General features: G+C 28.1%; 1 protein-coding gene across 1 annotated transcript in view; it reads left to right on the forward strand.

Annotated features, from left to right (window-relative positions):
- Positions 1–25,792, forward strand: part of LOC145259606 (contactin-like) — a 203,633-nt gene that overhangs the window by 77,074 nt on the left and 100,767 nt on the right. The window contains exon 7 of the mRNA XM_080117262.1: positions 3,886–3,981. Within this exon, the coding sequence (XP_079973388.1) occupies positions 3,886–3,981 (96 nt within the window). The remainder of the gene's footprint in view (positions 1–3,885; positions 3,982–25,792) is intronic.

Genomic DNA, 25,792 nt, shown 5'->3' on the forward strand with positions numbered 1-25,792 from the left:
TTTATCACTTTCTATCCTCCTTTTTAATAAATAGGATCTCCCGGTCACGGAAGACAATGTAAAAAACAAAACAAAACAAAAAATAAAATAAAATAGATTATGTCACATTTGGGCCGTACATTAAACTAATATATACTTTCTTGGTTTCTGACTAAGATTCAAGAGTAGTACTTGCTCTGTCTAAAAATGGTATAATAATATCGTGAGGTTCCGTTTGCGCCGAACGTTCATACAACGGAAATATGCAACAGACTCCTATAAAGATATTGGAGATAAACCATAATAACCAAGTATATTTTCACACTACATTAATCCGATTACTTAACAAAAGGGCTACAATAATACCGCGTTAGTCTGTGTGGGTTTGACAATTTATAAGTTCCAAATCTCAGCTACTATTGATTAGAATTTAACAAATAAACGCTCGTCGGAAAGGTAATGACCTAAATTGTGTAGTAGGCTATGTGACATTTGACCTTAAGGTCGCACATAAAGGGGATCATCTATCACCAAGAGCCTATTTTTAACACATTTTTTACAGTCATACAATGTTTCAATCATAGCCATTTTGTTTTTCTAGTTTTGCATATGAATTACAGAATATCTAATATTTCCCCATATCCTCTGCCTTTTACGGAGAGGAGACTAAAACTTGCTGCTATGGTTTCAAATGATCTGAAATAACAGAAAGTAAAAACATGAAGTAAATTTCACAATGTATAAGGACTATTTGATACTGAAGATATTCATATTCGTACCCTGTTTCCAAAAGAGGAGTGATATAACATATCACTCGTCTTTTGCTGTTATTTCAGATCATTTGAAACCATAGAAGAAACTTTTAGTCTACACTCTATCAAGGCCAGAGGTTTGGGGATATATATATATATATATATATATAATTATTTATTATAATAATTAAATACCTACAGGCACTAGTGTTTAATCCTTACGGGAATCATCAGTGATGGGTGTCACGATTAACGCCAGTCAAGAGATCCGAACTCCGGCAACAAAAGTTATGTCTGGCTTTATTTGCAAGGACCCGAACCATTCGACTAACGACAATCGCGAGAGATAAAGTGAGAATTAAACATTTATTGTAACAACGTCAATCAGAGTGATCTAGTCATTATATGAGGATCTACGCACACACACACACACACACACACACACACACACACACACACACACACACACACACACACATATATATGTATAAAAATGGGTGAGGGATTATTAATTGTGAAATTATCAATAAAGTTTTCATAGGAGAAAACATAACAAAGTCATGTTATATGTACGCTCGATATTTACGAATAAAACCATCGAGAAATAAGTGTAGTATTTCTGGATGTCGCCTCCTCGTCAGCATAAATAGAAGGTGAGAGGGGAGAGAAGACACCAAACTTTTACCAGCTTATTGAAGTAAATATAGTTTGTAAACCTTTGTAAAGAAGTGTTTCCATATTGTTTTTTTTAAAACCGCAAGGAGGTCTCTCGGTGCGTAAACCTTCTTTGATAAGGACATTTTTAAAATCTAAAAAGAGATCGCTGGTATTTGTAACAATTTTCTTATTGATACTCAGTGCACCTTTAAATATATTTTACCGAGACTTTGCTCATTTAGACCCTGTTTATTACCGTCTATAATCTCTCTCTCTCTCTCTCTCTCTCTCTCTCTCTCTCTATATATATATATATATATATATATATATATATATATATATATTTGTTTTATTTTACTTCAGTTGAAGTTCTCAGAAATCAAGGGGCCCTCTACCTGGGGCTAACACTTGAAATCTATATGAGATACATAGATATTCGAAAGGTTCCATTTAAGTTCTTTATCTCTCAAACACTGAGTTAGTAAAGAATTCAGAACATAATTCCCCTCTCCTCAATTAACCATTTTTATATATTCTCGTATATCTTTTATTTTGGTCTCTTGGTCTTACTGAATTCCAGGACAAGAATTTATCTAGTCTGGTTGAGTATCCAGCTTTGTGATATTACTTGAGGTAATATCACTTGGAGAAGGTGCACCATTCATCCTAAAAACTAATGCAGGGTAGCCATAATGAGAAGATCTTATTTGTGCAGCGAATACTATGTGATTTTGAATATTTGGTCGGGATTTACTTCTTTGGAAAAAGTATCCTCATGCCAGGTTGTTCTGACAAACCCCTGTACAGAGAGACCTTAGGCACTCGAGGACAGTGTCTAGTAGCCATTCAAGTTCTCTCCTGAAGGCATTCAAGTTCTGTGTGTGTATTACCAAAGCATTTCTATTTATGCATATATATATATATATATATATATATATATATATATATATAGTAATGAAATCAAAAGGATGTAGTGTTTACCTGATGTACGCAATGGTAAACTTACACCTAAATTAAATACCAGTATTTATGTATAGATAATTTAATCCCAACCGAATAATTTTTTTCCAATTAAGCCAACAATGAAAGATGACATGTTTTTTCCTCTTATTTTATTTCTTGATCCCATTTGATTGGAGATCAACTTCTCTTTGGGCTACTGCTCTGCCACAAAAAAAAAACAAAACAATTTCCATTATTTCAGATGCTGTACAAACTTTTCAATCAGACTATATGCATTACACTGGATTTAATTTTGGAATTCATTCTCTCTAAAGAACTATTTTCGATTTTCGCCTTTCGGATTACCTTGAGACGATCTTCATGCAAGCTGAAGTATTATGCGCGGTTTGTTTATATATATATATATATATATATATATATATATATTATATATATATATATATGAAATAAAATGGAGGTGGAAGTACCTGAATACTCAACGTTCGCCCGATGTATGTGGGCTTCTTCAAGAGGGATGGTCATTCATTAAAGAAGCCCGTATAAATCGGGGGAAACGTTGAGTATTCAGGTCCTTCCACCTCCATTTTATTTCATGTCGTCGGATTTAATCCAGCTCAACAATCATATATATATATATATATATATATATATATATATATATATATATATATATATATATATATATTACATATCCAATATTTTTTCACTCGTTTTTCTTGGCAATTTATGATTATGATAAAATGCGGTTTCACTTAATGCCATAACCAACAAATTCTAGCATTGTTACAAATATAATTTGCTGATTTCTTTCTGTCGTCTGATGAGAAAAATAGCAAGAATAGTTTTCTTTTAAATTCTGCGAAATAAGAACTTTGTAAATTGTTTTTTGGAGTATTTGGTTGTAAAGTTCAACTTACAGTATTTTCTTTTATATATATATATATATATACACATATATATATAAAATATATAGAATATATATTCATAAGGAGGATCACAACAAAGTCAATAAATTTATTGACTTTGTTGTGATCCTCCTCATGAAACCGATTTTTAATTATAAATTATCAATCATCTTACTAAATATTAAAATAGCTCTAGAATATATATGCCTATTGAGCTTATTGTATATCTGCATTACAACGAGCACTGTTTTTCTTGTATTTTAATGACATTAGTCATTGTACTATTACATTAAAATACACTCTACTGTTCTAATCCCCTTTATATATATATATATATATATATATATATATATATATATATATATATATATATATATATATAAATTCTACGTCGTCAATTTACTTTTAAGAATATGATTTCTCTGTTCTGTGACGAGTACGTACATTAAGATTTTCCTGTATTTTTAATTAAGTGCATTTCTTAATAAGTTACAGAAAATTGTAATTTAACTTTAATTACAGCTTAATCGTTGGCGCCGCCATTAAAATTGAGCATTTTGATGCCTATGCATTTCTGTTAATGCGTTCGTTTGTAATATTGATTCTCATTAATTTGTTCTTTTCTTCAGTGCTTGGTGAATTTTCCAACGTCAATCCAGAAGCAGTCCATGTGAAGGCCTATGAATACGGCATGATTGTTTGCAGTGGAATTTCTTACAGACCAGGTAAAATGATCATGTGTTATAGCTTTTTTCAGCCTCTATCACAGTTTTCTAAGATTTCTCTATGCCAGTTTCTTTATAAATAATAACTCGCAGGCTACTCGGCGTTGCCCGGTCATAAAATACGCATAACTATTGTATTTTAATTAATGTAGAACTCTTATTTTTTAATGAACAGAAATACCGCAGGTATTAAACGTGACGTTAAATTCCTTTTAAAAATAAAGTAAAAACAAACAAAAACAGAAAAAAACGGAAAGAAACCGAGACGTGCATGCGATTATTATTATTATTATTATTATTATTATTATTATTATTATTATTATTATTATTATTATTATTATTATTTAATCTTTATGAGCTTGAATGAAAGTTTAAAATGTAAAAGTGAAATATCATGGTGCAATTGTGCTTAAAACAGAAATATTCATTTTAGAAAGCGCCCCTGTCGTATCAAAGAACTTACTGTTTATTTTATATGTCGGACCTTTTAGCTTGTATGGTAAAAGATTTCTTTAATATACTTGTGATGTTAGGGTATGTAAAAGGTGTAAATTTTGGTCAAAATCGCCTGGACTTTCTTTCATCGGAATTTTTCGACTATTAATTATCGATACTTATTAAAACCTTCCGAAACAAAACCTATCTAAGAACACTGCCAGGCACATAAAGTACATTCGTGTGAAATTTCATAAAAATCTGCCCAGATGTTTTGGAGTTTTTTTTTTTAAATGGGTGTCACCGCTTATCAAGGCCCAGAGGCCACTCGAGGATAAGGGTTAATAGGTATACATTAGTCATTGTGATTTTAGCATAGTAAACAGTGGGGATTTTGTAACTTGGATTACTTGGGGGAACGATTCAATTAGAACTTGTTCACATTGGACTTTTTTTTTACATAGGCATGAACACATTATCAAGGCCAAGAGGCCACTCAAGGATAAGGGTTAAAGAGTGTACAGTCGAAATTGGACAATATAATAATCATTAGTAATGAAAATTTGTTAAATTTGATAACTTATATGGAACGGCTCAATAAGAACTTATTTGAAGACAACCATATTGTAGTCAGCCGGAAAGCAGGAAAACGGAAGACAATTCCACAGGCGTGCAGGCTACGAAGTCTATTTTGAACTCTATCAAGGCAGGACAAGTCCTTTCTAGCAGCTCCTGCCCAGATGTGGCAACACTATTCCATCCTTGGACGTACCTGGCTCTTATATAGATAGAGAATAGCATCAGCAGTGAGATATCTACTGGATCGATAGAAAGATCCCACCATTTTTCCAGCGGCCTTGGCAACAGATTTGATGTACGTGTTCCATTTAAGATCAGGAGTAATGGTCAAGCCCAGAAGCTTGTCAAAACTTGAGGCCTCCTGAAGACGAGAGCCATTCATTTCAATTGATGCCAGATGTGGATTAGAATGTTGATGATGTAAAGAGAGAAGCTTGGTTTTAGATGCATTAAAAGTAACCAGCCATTCCTTTTCCCATTGTACTACGTGCTCAAGATCAGAGGAGAGAGAATTGGAGAGAACTTGGTCGTTTACTGTCTTAGATGTGCTACCATAAATGGTAGTGTCGTCAGCATAAATGTCTACAAATAATGTAAGGATGTGATTTGGAAGATCATTAATGTAGATCAGGAAAAGAGTTGGGCCCAGGATGGACCCCTGAGGGACACCGGCATTAATACTGTGAGCTTCTGATTTTTGCCCCTCAACTCTTATGAACCTATCAGAAAGAAATGATTTAATAATTGAGAAGACATTTCTAGCTATACCATAGCTAGAGATCTTATGAAGTAAACCTTTATGCCATACCCTATCAAAGGCCTTAGATATGTCAAGAGCAATTGCCCTAGAAAGGTTGCCTCCGTCGAGAGATTTGCTAATCCTATGAGATATAACTGTAAGCACATCTGCTGTAGATCTAGCAGAACGGAAACCATATTGAGTGTCACTAAGAAGGTTATTTTTGTTGAGATGGTTGATTACTTCTGTATTTAACACATATTCCAGCAACTTACTCATGACGCACAGGAGACTTATTGGCCTGTACTGAAAGGGGGATGAGCGATCACCTGAATTCTGAAATACAAGGCATACTGGTGAAATTTTCCAGGGAGATGGGAAACTATTCTCCTTAAGACAACGTTTAAACAGTTTTGTAAGTATGGGCGCTAGTTCAGGTTGAAGTCTTTTGAGTACTATAATTGGAATACCGTCAAGGCCAGTTGCTTTACTGGAATCAAGGTTTTTGATTAGCTTGGCAACATCACGTACAGATATACGAATATCACATAACGTGTTTTCTGATACAGGAGGAAATATTGGGGGTTGGCGGCCTTGATCGCAAAGGGTAGAATTAGCTGCAAAGTTCTTGACAAAGAGATTGGCCTTGTCAGATGCTGACGAGATTACCTCAGGTCCATTGATGATAGTTGGGATGAAGCACACGCTTCTGTTCAGAATTCTGTTTGCTATTTGCCAAAACTGGTGGGAACCAAGCCGCTGCTCAGCTACTTTGGAATTAACAGATTGAGCATACAACTCTCTTGCGTTCTTTATTACTTTCTTAAATGGTTGCTGGCGGTCCTGAAAGCGGCTTTAGTTTCCATACATCTATTACGTTGGAAACAGTGGAAAAAGTGATTTCTGTTTGCAATGGCAGCAGCACATTCTGGAGAGAACCATGGCTGGCTGTTAGGTTTTTGCTGAAACTTTTTCGAGGGTATGAAACGATGAATACCTACAATTAACCATTCCGTCAGGTCTAATACTATAGAGGACACATCCTTTTTAAATATGGAATGCAGAGGTAGACTTATTACATTTCATTTCAGTTCAGAGGAAACAGACACACACACAAAAAGTTACTTTATACTCCGTCCTGTGGTAGTCATTTGCACCGACAAATGTTAGCAGTAATACAAAAAATTGTGGGTGGTTCTACACAAAGCCTTTACTACTATAAAAAAAATAATCTGTGTGGATTTCCGAGCAACTTAGTTTTTGTAGCGGAAACACATACGTCGAAAGCGACGGGACGACGGGAGAGTCCATCATATATATATATATATATATATATATATATATATATATATATATATATATATATATATATGTGTGTGTGTGTGTGTGTGTGTGTGTATATATTTGTGTGTGTGGTGTGTGTGTATATATATATATATGTTTCTGTGGAAATAATCTACATTCACTTATATTTTCTTTTTATATATGTCAAACCTTATTTAAGCAGCTAAATTTAATTACATAGCATATAATGAATTAATGACAAAAGTCTATATTAAAAAATTCATGATGTTGACCATCTTATAATTTATTCTTTTAATTCAGTTGCCATTTACAATTTTTGACAGTATTTACTTCGTAGCACACAATCAATCACTTAATTATTATATCAACAAGTGAATCTATTTTGCCCTTAACACATTAGAAGAAATAGCAACAATTAATCCATCAAAAGAAAAGAAAATACTGAAAGAGAAGCTGCAAATACCTTATAGTTTGCTTACATTACGCTATTTTGAATTGAAAAATCATGTCTAAACGCATTTTATTTCCTTTTAGTTGATTGATTGTTATTATTTCTTTTGATGCGTATAAGGCCAAATAGATTTATATAATAATTAAGTGATTAGTTTTCTGTTGCGAAAAAGACACTGTCAAGAAGTGCAAGTGTCAACTGTATTAAAGGAATAAATTGTATGATGGTCAACATCATTCATTTTGGAATGTAGACTTTGTCATTCATTATATATATATATATACTAGCAAAAGTACCCGTCGATGACTGGGGTCAAAAACAGTCTACAGAAAATGGACTCTGATTTATGAAAGTACCTGCGGGAGAGGGGGGACCCGGGGTTGCCCGAGTGTTTGGAAGTGTGTGTGCTCGGGCGGGGATTGGGGGGTGGGTGTTAATCAAAACATAAGAATAAGCGAAGTAAAAAAAACAAAACTAAAAAAATAAAAAAAAGAAAACAGAAAAACGAACGTTAAACTTCTTTAAAAAATCTGAAAAATAAAGCGGGGGTACCCAGGCGGTGTGTGTGTGTATGGGGGGGGTAATCAAAACATAAGAATAATCGAAGTAAATATTTTTAAATCTATAAATATAAAAGCGAAAATGTATGTATGTATGTGTGTTCGCTTTTTCTGTATGTCTACAAAAGGGTTTTTTCAGAGAAGAGGTCGGTCAGTTCACAACTTTTAAAAACTTTTTATATCACATATAAATCGTAATATCTCACAGTTAACAACGAAGCTCGCCTGTCTATTTAATTTGCTCGATTTCGGGAAGATAAATATTCAACATTTGTCGCTCGCCGCATGTGGGTTAGTCTTTTTCCTATAACATCTTGGGAAAATACTATCCCGCAGTCAAACTTGACCTCATTAACTCATTAAAACGTGCACCTGCCAAATCCAAGTAATTAAATAGATTCAAACGTGTTTTCATTAGCATCTAGCAGTGGGGCAATCATTAACGTCGCATTTTTTTTTCACACTTTAATTTACAACTTTGCCTCAACGGTTCGGGTTCGATCCTCATACTGACGTTTTTACCCCCCCCCCCCACCCCGGAGTTTCCACACACACCTCCAAACACCCGGGAACCGCCGGGTACCCCTCGCTAGTATTAATTGAAAATAAAATATTATATAAAAAAAGGTTAAAACTGAAAAAAAATCGAAAAAAAAACGCAAAAAACTAACGTAAGGCAAACAAACGATGTTAAATGTAAAAATTGAAAAAAAAAACAAATAAGAAAACAGAAAAAGGAACGTTAAAACTTCTTTTAAAAATCTGAAAATCCCCCCCCCCGCAAAAAACACGTGAAAAATGGCTTAAATAAGCCTGTTTCAATATTAAAATGTAAAAAATCGGTGGGTACCCGGCGTTGCCTGGGTGTTTTTGGGTGTGTGTGGTCGGTCGGGGATGTGAGGGGGTGTTAATGAAAACCTTAAAATAAGCAAAGGAAAAAGAAAAACAGAAAAACGAACGTTACATGAAAAATGGCTTAAAGTACCCTGCTTCAATATTAAAATTTAAAAAAAGACATCTCACAACAGGATTCGAACCCAAAACCTCTAGATATTAACCCAGCACTCTAACCAACGTAAGACGACGTACAGGAAATTAATTCATTTTTTAAATCTTTAAACTAAATCAAGTTACGACGTCGTATGACGCATGGGTAGAAGCGACATCGTCATGAGAGGACGGTTTTTACTGTAGAAAACTGTTGATTTCAGGGTGAAAAAATAACGTTTTTGGCCAATTTTTCGATATTTGTCGGGCGAAGGATGGGCTTGCATATGAGATCAAATTTGCGAATTTTTGTTCTGTCTGTTGAAAGTTTGTAGCAGACATACAAACACACATACATACGTACATACATAGATACATACATACATACATACATACATACATACATTTTCTCTTTTATATATATAGATGATAAGTTATGAAAACAAAGGGTTGTAAAGAGATAGCTTCGAATTTGGGGGTATGGATGCTTGTCTAGCCGAATTCAAGAACTGAGATACAGAAAATACCTTTCTGTGGTTCCCTTTATATATATATATATATATATATATATATATATATATATATATATATATATATATATATATATACTAGCAGTATTATCCGGGCCTGCTCGGGGTTGATTTGATGCCTTTTTTATGCTTATTTTGATCTGTACCTTTGGTAATTCCAATACTTTCTTTTTTTTATAATGCTAAAATTATTTTAGTAAATTTCGATTATATTGACACCTTACTGATTAATGATTAACGTAATTTACACACAGTGGGTACAACGTGCCAACAACAATCCAATTTCTCTGATCTGTCCAGTTAGCAGCCATTTTTCCAGCTCAAAACCAACTACTTTGGTGAGATTTTGGTAGCCATGATTTCTTGAACCGTATGCGAATGAAACCACAAGATCGATGTCGACTATCTGTTCGTTGTAAGTTCTACAATTAGTCAACCGCGTCAAAAAATTTTCTTATCCTATGTTGCCGGGCATACTACTTGTGCTTGGTTGTTGGGGCATATGTTTAGTTAAACCGACTTACAAGAAACCTCTGAATAACATTTTCACTAAATATGTGTGTAGACTGTTTTACAATTTCTTCAGGATCAGTTGCTTGTTCAATGGACATTCAGAAACAGAAACATAAATTACTTTTGCTAAAAACCACATAAATTTTCAAGTTTTATAAAATTCTTCGCAGTTACTGAAAAAAAAACATTAAGACATTTACGTACGAAGTTTGAACCTACGGACCACGCCATGCAAAAAAAAAAAAAAAAAAAGAAATTACGAAACACGCTATCAATTTACCCACAGTAGAATTTTCACGGCCTGTTGTTTTATCATTGTTGCTAATCGAGGATATGGAAAAATGGCTTTGCCGATGATAGATAAATTAAAATAACGTTTCGAATATCGATTATCGGTAATTATCGGAGGTATTCTGAAACAAAACTTTACTAAGACCACTCCCAGACTTATACACTAAAGTTCTGTAAATTTTAAAGAAAATCTGTTCAGCCGTTTTGGAGTCTATAAGGAACAAACTCGCACACAGGCAAAATTGCATTATATAATTGTAGAGTATATATATATATGTATTATTATTATTATTATTATTATTATTATTATTATTATTATTATTATTATTTCAAATAAACCGCGCCAGAGACTTCTTGACTCAGCGCTTATCTCAAATTCAAGCACAATTAAACAACAGTGATGTTTATTAAAAGAACATAATTTAATTCCAGATGCAGGTTAACCCTTTCACAGCATAGAACCACATCCTATAATAATTAATATTTGTAATCTCAATCAATAAATTACAAAACACATTCATTTAATTTCATTTCTGTTACACGCCTATATATATATGAATTTTAACGGCCATAGTTTTTTTTACAGAAAGAATATCAACTGCTCCATATCTTTTGAAAACATATTACCGGCTATATGACGTAATTAAACATCTCCCTCTCTTTAAGGACGCAGCCCACTTTTTTGAATTTCCAATGTTTTTTTTTTTTGTTTCAAATATTTGTTCTTGTATTTTTGTTCATCCAGAGGAAGTCTCGAAATAAAGACGAAGCGTTGATGAATACATAACTATGTTTGTTCCTTTTTATTTCTCTCTCTCTCTCTCTCTCTCTCTCTCTCTATATATATATATATATATATATATACATATATATATATATATATATATATATATATATATATATATATATATATATATATATATATATGCAGGGTTGTGTTTTCCATGTTAGAAGCGTTGATTAAATTTGAATCTAAAAATTGAATTTGTAATACGTTTGAGAGCCGAATTACAACGTAATATTATGAAAATAAGCAAGTATTAACTTGTTTAGAATTAATATATTTCGGTGTTATACTCCTCTGTCAGAATTTTATATATTTTTTTCCATTGCCATGATGTTAAGTTTTTAATGTTAAAAAAAAGTTAATGAAGAATACGCGTAGTGTAATCTGCGGTTTTTTTTTTTTGAAATGGCGGAAGAATGCGCTTGGAAATGTGATGTGAAATTCAGAGGAAATAGTATAACTCTGAAATATATTAGTTTTAAACAAATACTTGTATATCTTCATAATATTGCATTGTAATTCGGCTTTCAAACGAATTTCATACGTATTTCAATTTAATACACACACGCACACACGCACCCCCCCACACATATATATATATATATATATATATATATATATATATATATATTGGGAAGTGATATACAAACTGCTATTAGCGTATTAAGCGACGCTCTTTGTGTAAATAAATCGAGCGGAGGCATCTGGACGATGTCAAAACATCGTTAATACATTACCCACACAGCAGCAACCGCAATGGTGAGACGCCTTGACTGTCATTTGGGCGGTCGAGTTTCGATCCTGGCTTGAAACAGCGAAACAGTACTGAATGTGGATGACTATATATATATATATATATATATATATATATATATATATATATATATATATATATATATATATATATATAAAAGTGAAATTGTGTGTGTGTGTGTACATTTTCCTTCGCAATAACTCTGTTAATTTTCAGTCTACAGACTTGAAATTTGATATACAGGGTACTGAGATTTGGGAAAATCGATGTAATCGGTTTTCGGCCAGAAATTTTGCTGTAAAGGGATCAAAGATCAACGATTTGACCTTTAAGAACTCTACCAAACTTCTCCGACAGTTTAGGGTCTAAACATTTGAAATTTTAGATATAGGTTCCTTGGAAATAGGTCTAACTTAATAACTTTATGTGCGCCCAAAACAATAAATTTTAAGGTGTCATAATAGGGGTCAAAGTTTAAAAATTGACCTTTTTGTTTTGCTCAGCATGCATCTCCAAATACCCGAGCAACGCCGGGCACCCATGCTAGTATATATATATATATATATATATATATATATATATATATATATATATATATATATATATATATATATATATATATGTAAGTGAACGTGTCTGTGTGTCTTTGTGTCTGTGTGTCTGTGTACATTTCCCTACGCAATAACTCTGTCAATGTTTAGTCTACGGACTCGAAATTTGATATACAGGGTACTGGGATTTGGGAATATCTATGTGATCGGTTTTCGGCCAGAAATTTAGCTATTAAGGGGACAAATTTCAACAGTTTGAACTTTGAGAACTCTACCAAACTCCTCCGACAATTTTGGGTCTAAAGACTTGAAATTTTAGATATAGGTTCCTTGGACATGGATCTAACTTAATAACTTAATTTGAGCCCAAAAGAATAAATGTTAAGGGGTCAGAACAGGGGTCAAAGTTAAAAAATTGACGGCTTTTTTTTTTTTGCTAAACATACACTTCCAAATACCCGGGTAACGCCTGGCCCCTTTGCTAGTATATATATATATATATATATATATATATATATATATATATATATACGTATATCGCATTCCAGATTTTGTCATTAAAAGTAATTGACTGAAAAGAAAACATTTGACGGGTAATTTGTAAGCTCTCGTCTGACGATAGAAAGTAATTAAAGGTTAAATGCAAATAAATAATAAATTAGAGATTGACAAGGCTCATAATTAGAAAAAAAACAACTGTCTCCAAGCCTAGGAGGACAGAGTGACCCAGACTGGACAAACGAAAGTATATATGTAGAGAGAGTTAGGCGTTTATTACGGTGCATGAAATGGAGAGACTTCCCGTTTGTTGGTTTTCATGACTCTTGTGAGCTGCTATGTTACTTGGTTGTGGAAAATATTATATAATCTCTCACATTCCGAAAACTCTTTTACTAATTGCTTGGCGGTTACATGTAAGATGACATCATTTAAACGAGTAAAACAATTCCTACTAGTGAGACATCGGCTTCGGTTATAGCTTTGTTTGATGACCACATCTCTTGCTCAAAAGGAAGCAGGTGAATTCCATTTCGGATTTCGGACAAAACTGAAATTAAACGACAATAATAACTATGAATTAATATACAATAATAACTATAAATTAACAGACAATAAAAACTATAACATACCAGACAATAACAGCTATAAATTAACAGACAATAATAACTATAAATTAACGGACAATAATAACTATAAATTAGCAGACAAAAATAAGTATGAATTAACAGACAATAATAACTATAAATTAACGGACAATAGTAACTAATAATTAACAGACAATAATAAGTATAAATTAACAAACAATAGTAGCTATAAAGTAAAAGACAATAATAAGTATAAATTAACAGACAATAGTAACTATGAATTAACAGACAATAGAAACTATAAAAAAATAGACAATAGTAACTATGAATTAACAGACAATAGTAACTATAAATTAACTGACAATAATAACTATAAATTAACAGACAATAATAACTATAAATAAACAGACAATACTCACTATAAATTAACAGACAATAGTAACTATAAATTAACAGACAATAATAACTACACATTAACAGACAATAATAAGTATAAATTAACAGACAATAGTAGCTATAAATTAACAGACAATAGTAACTATAAATAAACAGACAATAATAACTATAAATTAACGGACAATAATAACTATAAATTAACAGACAATAATAACTATAAATTAACAGACAATAATAACTATACATAAACAGAAAATAATAACTATAAATATTCAGACAATAATAACTACGAATAAACAGACAATAGTGACTATAAATATACAGACAATAATAAGTATAAATTAACAGACAATAATAATTATAAATTAACAGACAATAATAACTATAAATAAACAGACAACAATAACTAAAAATTAACAGACAATATTACTATAAATTAACAGAAGATAGTAACTATAAAATAACAGACAATAATAACTATACATTAACAGACAATAATAAGTATAAATTAACGGACAATAATAACTATAAATTAACAGACAATAGTAACTATAAATTAACAGACAATAATAACAATAAATATACAGACTATACTCACTATAAATTAACAGACAATAGTAACTATAAATTAACAGACAATAATAACTACACATTAACAGACGATAATAAGTATAAATTAACAGACAATAGTAGCTATAAATTTACACACAATAGTAACTATAAATTAACAGACAATAATAACTATAAAAAAACAGACAATAATAACTATAAATTAACATACAATAATAACTATACATTAGCAGAAAAAATAAGTATAAATTAACAGACAATAGTAACTATAAATAAACAGACAATAATAACTACAAATTTACAGACAATAGTAGCTATAAATTTACGGACAAGAGTAACTATAAATTAACAGACAATAATAACTATAAATAAACAGACAATAGTAACTATAAATTCACAGACAGTAATAATTACAAATAAACAGACAATAGTAATTATAAATTAACAGACAGTAATAAGTATAAATTTATAGACAATAGTAGCTATAAATTAACAGAAAAAAATAACTATAAATTAACAGACAATAGTAACTATAAATAAACAGACAATAATAACTATACATTAACAGACAATAGTAATTATAAATTAACCGACAATAGTAACAATAAATTAACAGACAATAGTAACTATAAATTAACCGACAATAGTAACTATAAATTAATAGACATTAGTAACTATAAATTAACAGACAATGGTAATTATACATTAACAGACAATAGTAACTATAAATTAACAGACAATAGTAACTATGAATTAACAGACAATAATAACTACAAATTAACAGACAATAGTAACTATAAATTAACAGACAATAAAAACTATAAATTAACATACAATAGTTACTATAAAATAACAGACAATAGTAACTATAAATTAACAGAAAATAATACGTATAAATTAACAGACAATAGTAACTATAAATTTACAGACAAAAACACATTAAATTAACAGAAAATAGTAACCATAAATTAACAGACAATAATAACTATAAATTAACAGAAAATCATAAGTATAAATTAACAGACAATAATAACTATACATTAACAGACAATAATAAATATAAATTAACAGACAATAATAACTATAAATAAACAGACAATAATAAATACAAATTAACAGACAATAGTAACTATAAATTAACAGACAATAATGAGTATAAATAAACAGAAAATAGTAACTATAACTTAACAGACAATAATAACAATAAATAAACAAACAATAATTACTATAAATTAACAGACAATAGTAACTATAAATTAACAGACAATAATAACTATAACTAAACAGACAATAGTAACTATAAATAAACAGACAATAGTAACTATAAATTAACAGACAATAATAACTATAAATTAACAGACAATAATAACTATACAGAAACAGAAAATATTAACTATAAATATTCAGACAATAATAACTACGAATAAACAGACTATAGTAACTATGAATTAACAGACAATAATAAGTATGAATTAACAGACAATAGTAACTATAACTTAACAGACAACAATAACTATAAATAAACGGACAATAATAACTATAAATTAACAGAAAATAGTAACCATAAATTAACAGACAATAGTAACTATAAAATAAAAGACAATAATAACTATACATTAACAGACAATAATTAGTATAAATTAACGGACAATAATAACTATAAATTAACAGACAATAGTAACTATTAATTAACAGTCAATAATAACTATAAATAAACAGACAATACTCACTATAAATTAACAGACAATAGTAACTATAAATTAACAGAAAATAATAACTACACATTAACAGACAATAATTAGTATAAACTAACAGACAATAGTAGCTATAAATTAACAGGCAATAGTAACTATAAATTAACAGACAATAATTACAATAAATTAAGAGACAATAATAACTATAAATTAACAGACAATAATAACTATAAATCAGCAGAAAAAAAGTATAAATAAACAGACAATAGTAACTATAAATAAACAGACAATATTAACTACAAATTTACAGACAATAGTAGTTATAAATTTACGGACAAGAGTAACTATAAATTCCCAGACAATAATAACAGTAAATACACAGATAATAATAACTATAAATTAACAGGGAGTAATAACTACAAATCAACAGACAATAGTAACTATAAATTAACAGACCATAATCAGTATAAATTAACAGACAATAATAACTATAAATAAACAGAAAATAATAAGTATACATTAACAGACAATAATAACTATAAATTAACAGACAATAATAAATATAAATTAACGGACAATAATAACTATAAATAAACAGACAATAATCAATACAAATTAACAGACAATAGAAACTATAAACTAACAGACAATAATGAGTATAAATAAACGGAATATAGTAACTATAAATTAACAGACAATAATAACTATTAATAAACAGACAATAATTAATATAAATTAACAGACAATAGTAACTATAAATTAACAGACAATAATAACTATAAATAAACAGACAATAGTAACTATAAATAAACAGACAATAGTAACTATAAAAAAACAGACAATAATAACTATAAATTAACAGACAATAATAACTATACAGAAACAGAAAATATTAACTATAAATATTCAGACAATAATAACTACGAATAAACAGACTATAGTAACTATGAATAAACAGACAATAATAAGTATGAATTAACAGACAATAGTAACTATAACTAAACAGACAAAAATAACTATAAATAAACAGACAATAATTACTATAAATTAACAGAAAACAGTAACTATAAATTAACAGACAATAGTAACTATAAAAGTACAGACAATAATAACTATACATTAACAGACAATAATTAGTATAAATTAACGGACAATAATAACTATTAATTAACAGACAATAGTAACTATTAATTAACAGACAATAATAACTATAAATAAACAGACAATACTCACTAAAAATTAACAGACAATAGTAACTATAAATTAACAGAAAATAATAACTACACATTAACAGACAATAATAAGTATAAACTAACAGACAATAGTAGCTATAAATTAACAGACAATAGTAACTATAAATTAACAGACAATAATAACAATAAATTAACAGACAATAATAACTATAAATTAACAGACAATAATAACTATAAATCAGCGGGAAAAAAGTATAAATAAACAGACAATAGTAACTATAAATAAACAGACAATAATAACTACAAATTTACAGACAATAGTAGCTATAAATTTACGGACAAGAGTAACTATAAATTAACAAACAATAATAACTATAAATAAACAGACAATAATAACTATAAATTAACAGACAGTAATAATTACAAATCAACAGACAATAATAACTATAAACTAACAGACAATAATCAGTATAAATTTGCAGACAATAATAACTATAAATAGACAGACAATAATAACTATACATTAACAGACAATAGTAATTATAAATTAACCGACAATAGTAACTATACATTAACAGACAATAGTAACTATAAATTAACCGACAATAGTAACTATTAATTAACAGACAATAGTAATTAAAAATTAACAGACAATAGTAATTATAAATTAATCGACAATAGTAACTATAAATTAACAGACAAAAGTAACTATAAATAACAGACAATAATAACTACAAATAAACAGACAATAGTAACTATAAATTAACAGACAATAATAACTATAAATTAACAGACAATAGTAACTATAAATTAACAGACAATAACAACTATAAATTAACATACAATAGTTACTATAAATTAACAGACAATAGTAACTATAAATTAACAGAAAATAATACGTATAAATTAACAGACAATCGTAACTATAAATTAAAAGACAAAAACACACTAAATTAACAGACAATAATAACTATAAATTAACAGACAATAATAACTATAAATTAACAGACAATAATAACTATAAATAAACAGACAAAAATAACTGTAAATCAACAGACATTCATAAACACAAATTAACATGCAATAGTAACTATAAATTAACAGACAATAATAAGTATAAATAAACAGAAAATAGAAACAATAAATTAACAGACAATAATAACTATAAATAAACAGACAATAATTACTAATAATTAACAGACAATAGTAACTAAAAATGAAAAGACAATAGTAACTATAAAATAACAGACAATAATAACTATAAATTAACAAACAATAATAACTATAAATTTACAGACAATAGTAACTATAAATTTGCAGACAATAGTAACTATAAATTAACAGACAATAATAACTATAAATTAACAGACAATAATAACTATAAATAAACAGACAATAGTAACTATAAATAAACAGACAATAGTAACTATAAATAAACAGACAATAGTAACTATAAATTAACAGACAATAATAACTATAAATTAACAGACAATAATAACTACAAATTAACAGACAATAGTAGCTATAAACAACCAGACAATAGTTACTATAAATCAACAGACAATAATAACTATAAATTAACAGACATTAGTTACTATAAATTAAAAGATAATAATAACTATAAATTAACAGACAATAAAAGTATAAATTAACAGACAATAATAACTATAAATTAACGGACAGAAACAAGAATAAATTAACAGACAATAATAACTATTAATTAACAGACAATAATAACTATAAATAAACAACTATAAAAAGTAAAAATTAACAGACAATAATAAGTATAAATTTACACCCAATAGTAACTATAAATTTACAGACAATAATAACTATAAATTAACAGACAGTAATAACTATAAATTAACAGACAATAATAATTGTTAATTAACAGACAATAATAAATATAAATTAACAGACAATAATAACTATAAATTAACAGACAGAAATAAGAATAAATTAACAGACAATAATAAATATAAATTAACAGACAATAATAACTATAAATAAACAGACAATAATAAGTATAATTTAACAGACAATAATAAGTATAAATTTACAGCTAATAGTAACTATAAATTAACAAACAATAACAGGTATAAATTAACAGACAGTAATAACTATAAATTAACAGACAATAATAACTATAAATTAACAGACAATATATAGTATGAATAACAGACAATAATAAGTATAACTTAACAGACAATAATTACTATATATTAACAGACAATAGTAACTATAAATTAACAGACAATAATAACTAAAAATTAACAGATAATAGTAATTAAAATTAACAGACAATAGTAACTATAAATAAACAGACCATAGTAACTATAAATTAACAGACCATAATAACTATAAGTTACCTGACAATAATAACTACAAATTAACAGACGATTGTAACTATAAAATAACAGACAATAGTAACTATGAATTAACAGACAATAATAACTATAAATTCACAGACAATAGTAACTATCAATTAACAGACAATAATAACTATATATTGGCAGACAATAATAACTATAAATTAACAGACAATAGTAAGTATAAATTAACAGACAATAATAACTATAAATTAACAGACAATAATTACTATAAATATACAGACAATAATAACTATAAATAAACACACAATAGTAACTATAAATTAACAGACAATAATAACTATAAATTAACAAACAATAGTGGCTATAAATTAACAGACAATAATGAGTAGAAATTAACAGACAATAGTAACTATAAAATAACAGACAATAATATCTATAAATTAACAGACAATAATAACTATAAATTAACAGACAATAATAACTATGAATTAACAGACAATAATAACTATAAAATAACAGACTATAGTAAATCTAAATTACCAGAAAATAATAACTATAAATTAACATTAAATAGTTACTATAAATTAACAGACAATAGTAACTATAAATTAACAGACAATAATAAGTATAAATTTACAGACAAAAGTAACTATAAATTAACAGACAATAATAAGTATAAATAAACAGACAATAGTAACTATAAATTAATGGACAATAATAATTATAAATTAACAGACAATAATAAGTATATATTTACGGACAATAATAACTATAAATTAACAGACAATAATAACTATAAATTAACAGACAATAGTAACTATAAATTAACAGACAATAGTAACTATGAAGTAACAAACAATAATAACTATACATTAATAGACAAGAGTAACTATAAATTAACAGACAATAGTTTCTATAAATTTACAGACAATATTTACTATAAATTAACAGACAACATTGGCTATAAATTAACAGACAATAATAACTATTAATAAGCAGACATTAATAAGTCTAAATAAACAGACGATAGTAACTATAAATTAACAGACAATAATAACTACAAATTAACAGACAATAGTAGCTATAAATTAACAGACAATAGTAAATAAAAATTAACAGACAATAATAACTATAAATTAACAGACAAGATTAACTATAAATTAACAGACAATAATAACTACAAATTAACAGACAATAGTAACTATAAATTAACAGACAATAATAACCATACATTAACAGACAATAGTAACTATAAATTAACAGCCAATAATAACTATAAATTAACAGACAGTAATAACAATAAATTAACAGACAATATTAACTATAAATTAACAGACAATAGTAAATATAAATCGACAGACAATAATAACTATTAATTAACATAAATTAGTTACTATTAATTAAAAGACAATAATAACTAAAAATTAACAAACAATAATAAGTATAAATAAACAGAAAATAATAAGTATAAATTAACAGACAATAATTAGTATATATTAACAGACAATAGTAACTATAAATTAACAGACAATAGTAACTATAAATTAACAGACAATAATAAGTATAAATTAACAGACGGTAATCACTATAAATAAACAGACAATAATAAGTATAAATTAAGACACAATAATAAGTATAAATTAACAGACAATAATAACTATAAATTAACAGACAATATTAACTATAAATAAACAGACAATAGTAACTATAAATTAACAGACAATAATAACTATAAATTAACAGACAATAGTAACTATAAATTAACAGACAATAATAACTAGAAATTAACAGACAATAATAAGTATTAATTAACAGACAATATGAACTATAAATTAACAGACAATAATAACTATAAATTAACATACAATAGTTTCTATAAATTCACAGACAATAGTAACTATAAATTAACAGGCAATAATAAGTATAAATTAACAGAAAATAGTAACTATAAATTAACAGACAATAATAACTATATATTAACTGACAGTAGTAACTATAAATTAACAGACAATAATAAGTATAAATTAACAGACAATAATAACTATAAAATAACAGACAATAATAAGTATGAATTAACAGACATTAGTAACTATAAATTAACAGACAATAGTAACTATTAATTAACCGACAATAATAACTATACATTAACAGACAATAGTAACTGTAAATGAACAGACAATAATAACTATAAATTAACAGACAATAATAAGTATAAATTAACAGACAATAGTAACTATAAATTAACAGACAATAGTAACTATAAATTAACAGACAATAGTAACTATTAATTAACAGACAATAATACCTATAAATTAACAGACAATTGTAACTATAAATTAACTGACAATAATAACTATAAATTAACAGACAATAGTAACTGTAAATTAACAGACAATAGTAACTATAAATTAACCGACAATAGTAACTACAAATTAACAGACAATAATAACTATAAATTAACAGACAATAACAACTATAAATTAACATACAATAGTTACTATAAATTAACAGACAATAGTAGCTATAAATTAACAGAAAATTATAAGTATAAATTAACAGACAATAATAACTATAAATTAACAGACAATAATAAGTATAAATTAACAGACAATAATAACTATAAATTAATAGACAATAGTAACTATAAATTAACAGACAATAATTAGTATAAATTAACAGACAATAATAACTATAAATTAACAGACAATAATAACTATAAATTAACAGACAATAATAACTATAAATTAACAGACAATAATAAGTATAAATTTACAAACAATAATAAGTATAAATTAACAGACAATAGTAATTATAAATTAACAGACAATAGTAACTATAAATTAACAGACAATAATAACTATAAATTAACAGACAATAATAACTATAAATTAACAGACAATAATAACTATAAATTAACAGACAATAATAAGTATAAATTAACAAACAATAATAAGTATAAATTAACAGACAATAGTAATTATAAATTAACAGACAATAATAACTATAAATTAACAGACAATAATAACTATAAATTAACAGACAATAATAACTATAAATTAACAGACAATAATAAGTATAAATTAACAAACAATAATAAGTATAAATTAACAGACAATAGTAATTATAAATTAACAGACAATAGTAATTATAAATTAACAGACAATAGTAATTATAAATTAACAGACAATAATAACTATAAATTAACAGACAATAATAAGTATAAATTTACAAACAATAATAAGTATAAATTAACAGACAATAGTAATTATAAATTAACAGACAATAGTAACTATAAATTAACAGACAATAATAACTATAAATTAACAGACAATAATAACTATAAATTAACAGACAATAATAACTATAAATTAACAGACAATAATAAGTATAAATTAACAAACAATAATAAGTATAAATTAACAGACAATAGTAATTATAAATTAACAGACAATAATAACTATAAATTAACAGACAATAATAACTATAAATTAACAGACAATAATAAGTATAAATTAACAAACAATTATAAGTATAAATTAACAGACAATAGTAATTATAAATTAACAGACAATAGTAATTATAAATTAACAGACAATAGTAACTATACAACAAGGACAGTTGAAATGAGAAATGTTCATATGAATAAACCGTCATGTTTTCTGCGCATGCTCGTATAAAAATTATTTCAAGTGTGTTAACTTTTAGACTGTATTGTATGTCTAACAGCATCGGTAGAGAACGCAGCTGGTATGTAGAATGTTTTGATTTCGATTCGAGCTGATAGCACTAAATCATATATATATATATATATATATATATATATATATATATATATATATATATATATATATATATACATGTATATACAGTAGCGTCCAAAAGTTAAGGGCGAGTAAAACCTTAGCAAGTTTAACTATATATTTGAAACAAATACACACGAACAACAAAAAATTACTTCACAATTATATAGATAACATGTATATCTTCAATGGGTCATAATTTCGTTAGCCTACACTAAGTATTTTTTGAATAACTACCATTTTAAATAAAATTGTGCAAAATTTGTGTGTCCAAAAGGTAAGGTCTAACACGATTGCGGCTTTTGTTCTTGCTGTGAATGGCTGAAATTACCAACTAACTAGTATTTGGTAAACAAACCCTTGCTATTTATGACTTATTGACACCTTTTGGCACAGGAATCCACCAACTTCTTGCAAAACGCTTGCGTTATCGCACTCCATTCAGCATGTAAGCACTGCCAGAGTTCTTCTTGATTTTTTGGGCACTGAAATTGAGCACGTTCACCAACTATTTTCCAGATATTCTCAATAGGATTAAGATCTGGACTCTGAGGGGGCCAACGCATCATTTCAACTTCTTCCTCGTCTAAAAATGTTTTTACTTTCTTAGCAGTGTGACAAGGAGCGTTATCCTGCATGAAAATTGCAGGTTGATAGAGCGACGACCGAAGACTAGGAACTGCATGCTGCCGTAGAATCTGCTTATAAACTTCTGCATTTATTCCACCTTGCAGACGAATCAGTAGTCCACAGCCTGCAGCTGACATAACGCCCCAAACCATTACACTTCCTCCTCCAAATTTCACAGTTTTTTTCACGCACTTAACCTCCAATCTCTCACCAGTTCTTCGCCGGACATACGTGTTGCTATCAGATCCGATAACGTTAAACTTCGATTCATCACTAAAGTGCACACGGGACCAGTTTTCGGTTGTCCACACAACGTGTTCTTGGGCAAAAGCGAGGCGGAGTTTCTGATTCTTTTTGGAGATAAGAGGCTTCCTTGCTGGCACTCGAGATTGCAATCCAGAAGCGTGCAACCGGCGTGTAACAGTTTGCCGAGACGCTTGAACAATAGACCTTTGCTTTAGTTCTCGAGATATTTTAGCAGCAGTGTTAAATCTGTCTTTAAGTGACATTTTGACAATAAGACGATCCTGTTGAGCAGTTGTGATTCGAGGTCTACTAGATTTTGGGGCAGCTGCCACTGATCCTGACTGCTTGAAATGTGCCACAATACGCTTTACTACACTAGGAGACCTTCCTACGGTGTCAGCAATCTCAGAAGTTTTTTTGCCATTACTATGAAGATGAATAATTAGCTGTTTTTCTTCGACAGAAACGGGACGACGTTGTTTTGCTGCCATGTTGTACTAGTGCGATACAAACACTCATTTCTTTTACTCAATTACAATAATTTTAATGTTCTTTAGTAAAAATTTGAAGTAGGATTATTCATAGTACCTGTCTGACACCTATACAGTACCTTACTGTTATAATAATTAAAGATTATACCGCCTATCCCTTAACTTTTGGACCACGAGAATTTGGACAAACTTTTGTGTTATTGGTCATAACTTTAAAAATATCCAACGGATGCTTATGAAATTTAGGCGAGACATGAGTGATGAGTATATCTATAAGTATATATGCATATTAAGTATTTTAAATGAACGGTTTTTCTTAAAAAGTACTTAAACTTGTCTTGAAACTACTAACCCTTAACTTTTGGACGCTACTGTATATATATATATATATATATATATATATATATATATATATATATATATATATATATATATATATAAGCAGACAGTTAATAAAATATGTTAAAAAACATTTTGAAATGAGTTAAAGACATAGTTAATATGAACATATATATATATATATATATATATATATATATATATATATATATATATATATATATATATATACAGGGGACCCAAATAAAAAAAAAACAGAGGATATTCAATTGTTTTTCTGAGCATTTTACAGTCAACGGAGGAAAAAGGCCAAACAAACACAAAGGTATTTTGATATGATGTTTTTAATATAATAAACTAGTTATGACCAAAGTTTCATTTCATTCGGACAAAACACTAAGAAACGGGGGCTAATTAGAGTTGGGGCCTGTTTTTTTGGGTCACCCTGTATATATGTATATGTATTTTTTTATCATGTCTTTTTATTAATAAATGCGAGTATCTGCATGATTTTAAATATATTTAAACGTATTGCACGGCAAGCGGAATCAA

The sequence above is a fragment of the Euprymna scolopes genome, chromosome 35 (assembly GCF_053919585.1).
Source record: "Euprymna scolopes isolate OS-2025 chromosome 35, ASM5391958v1, whole genome shotgun sequence".
Classification (NCBI taxonomy): Eukaryota; Metazoa; Mollusca; class Cephalopoda; order Sepiida; family Sepiolidae; genus Euprymna; species Euprymna scolopes.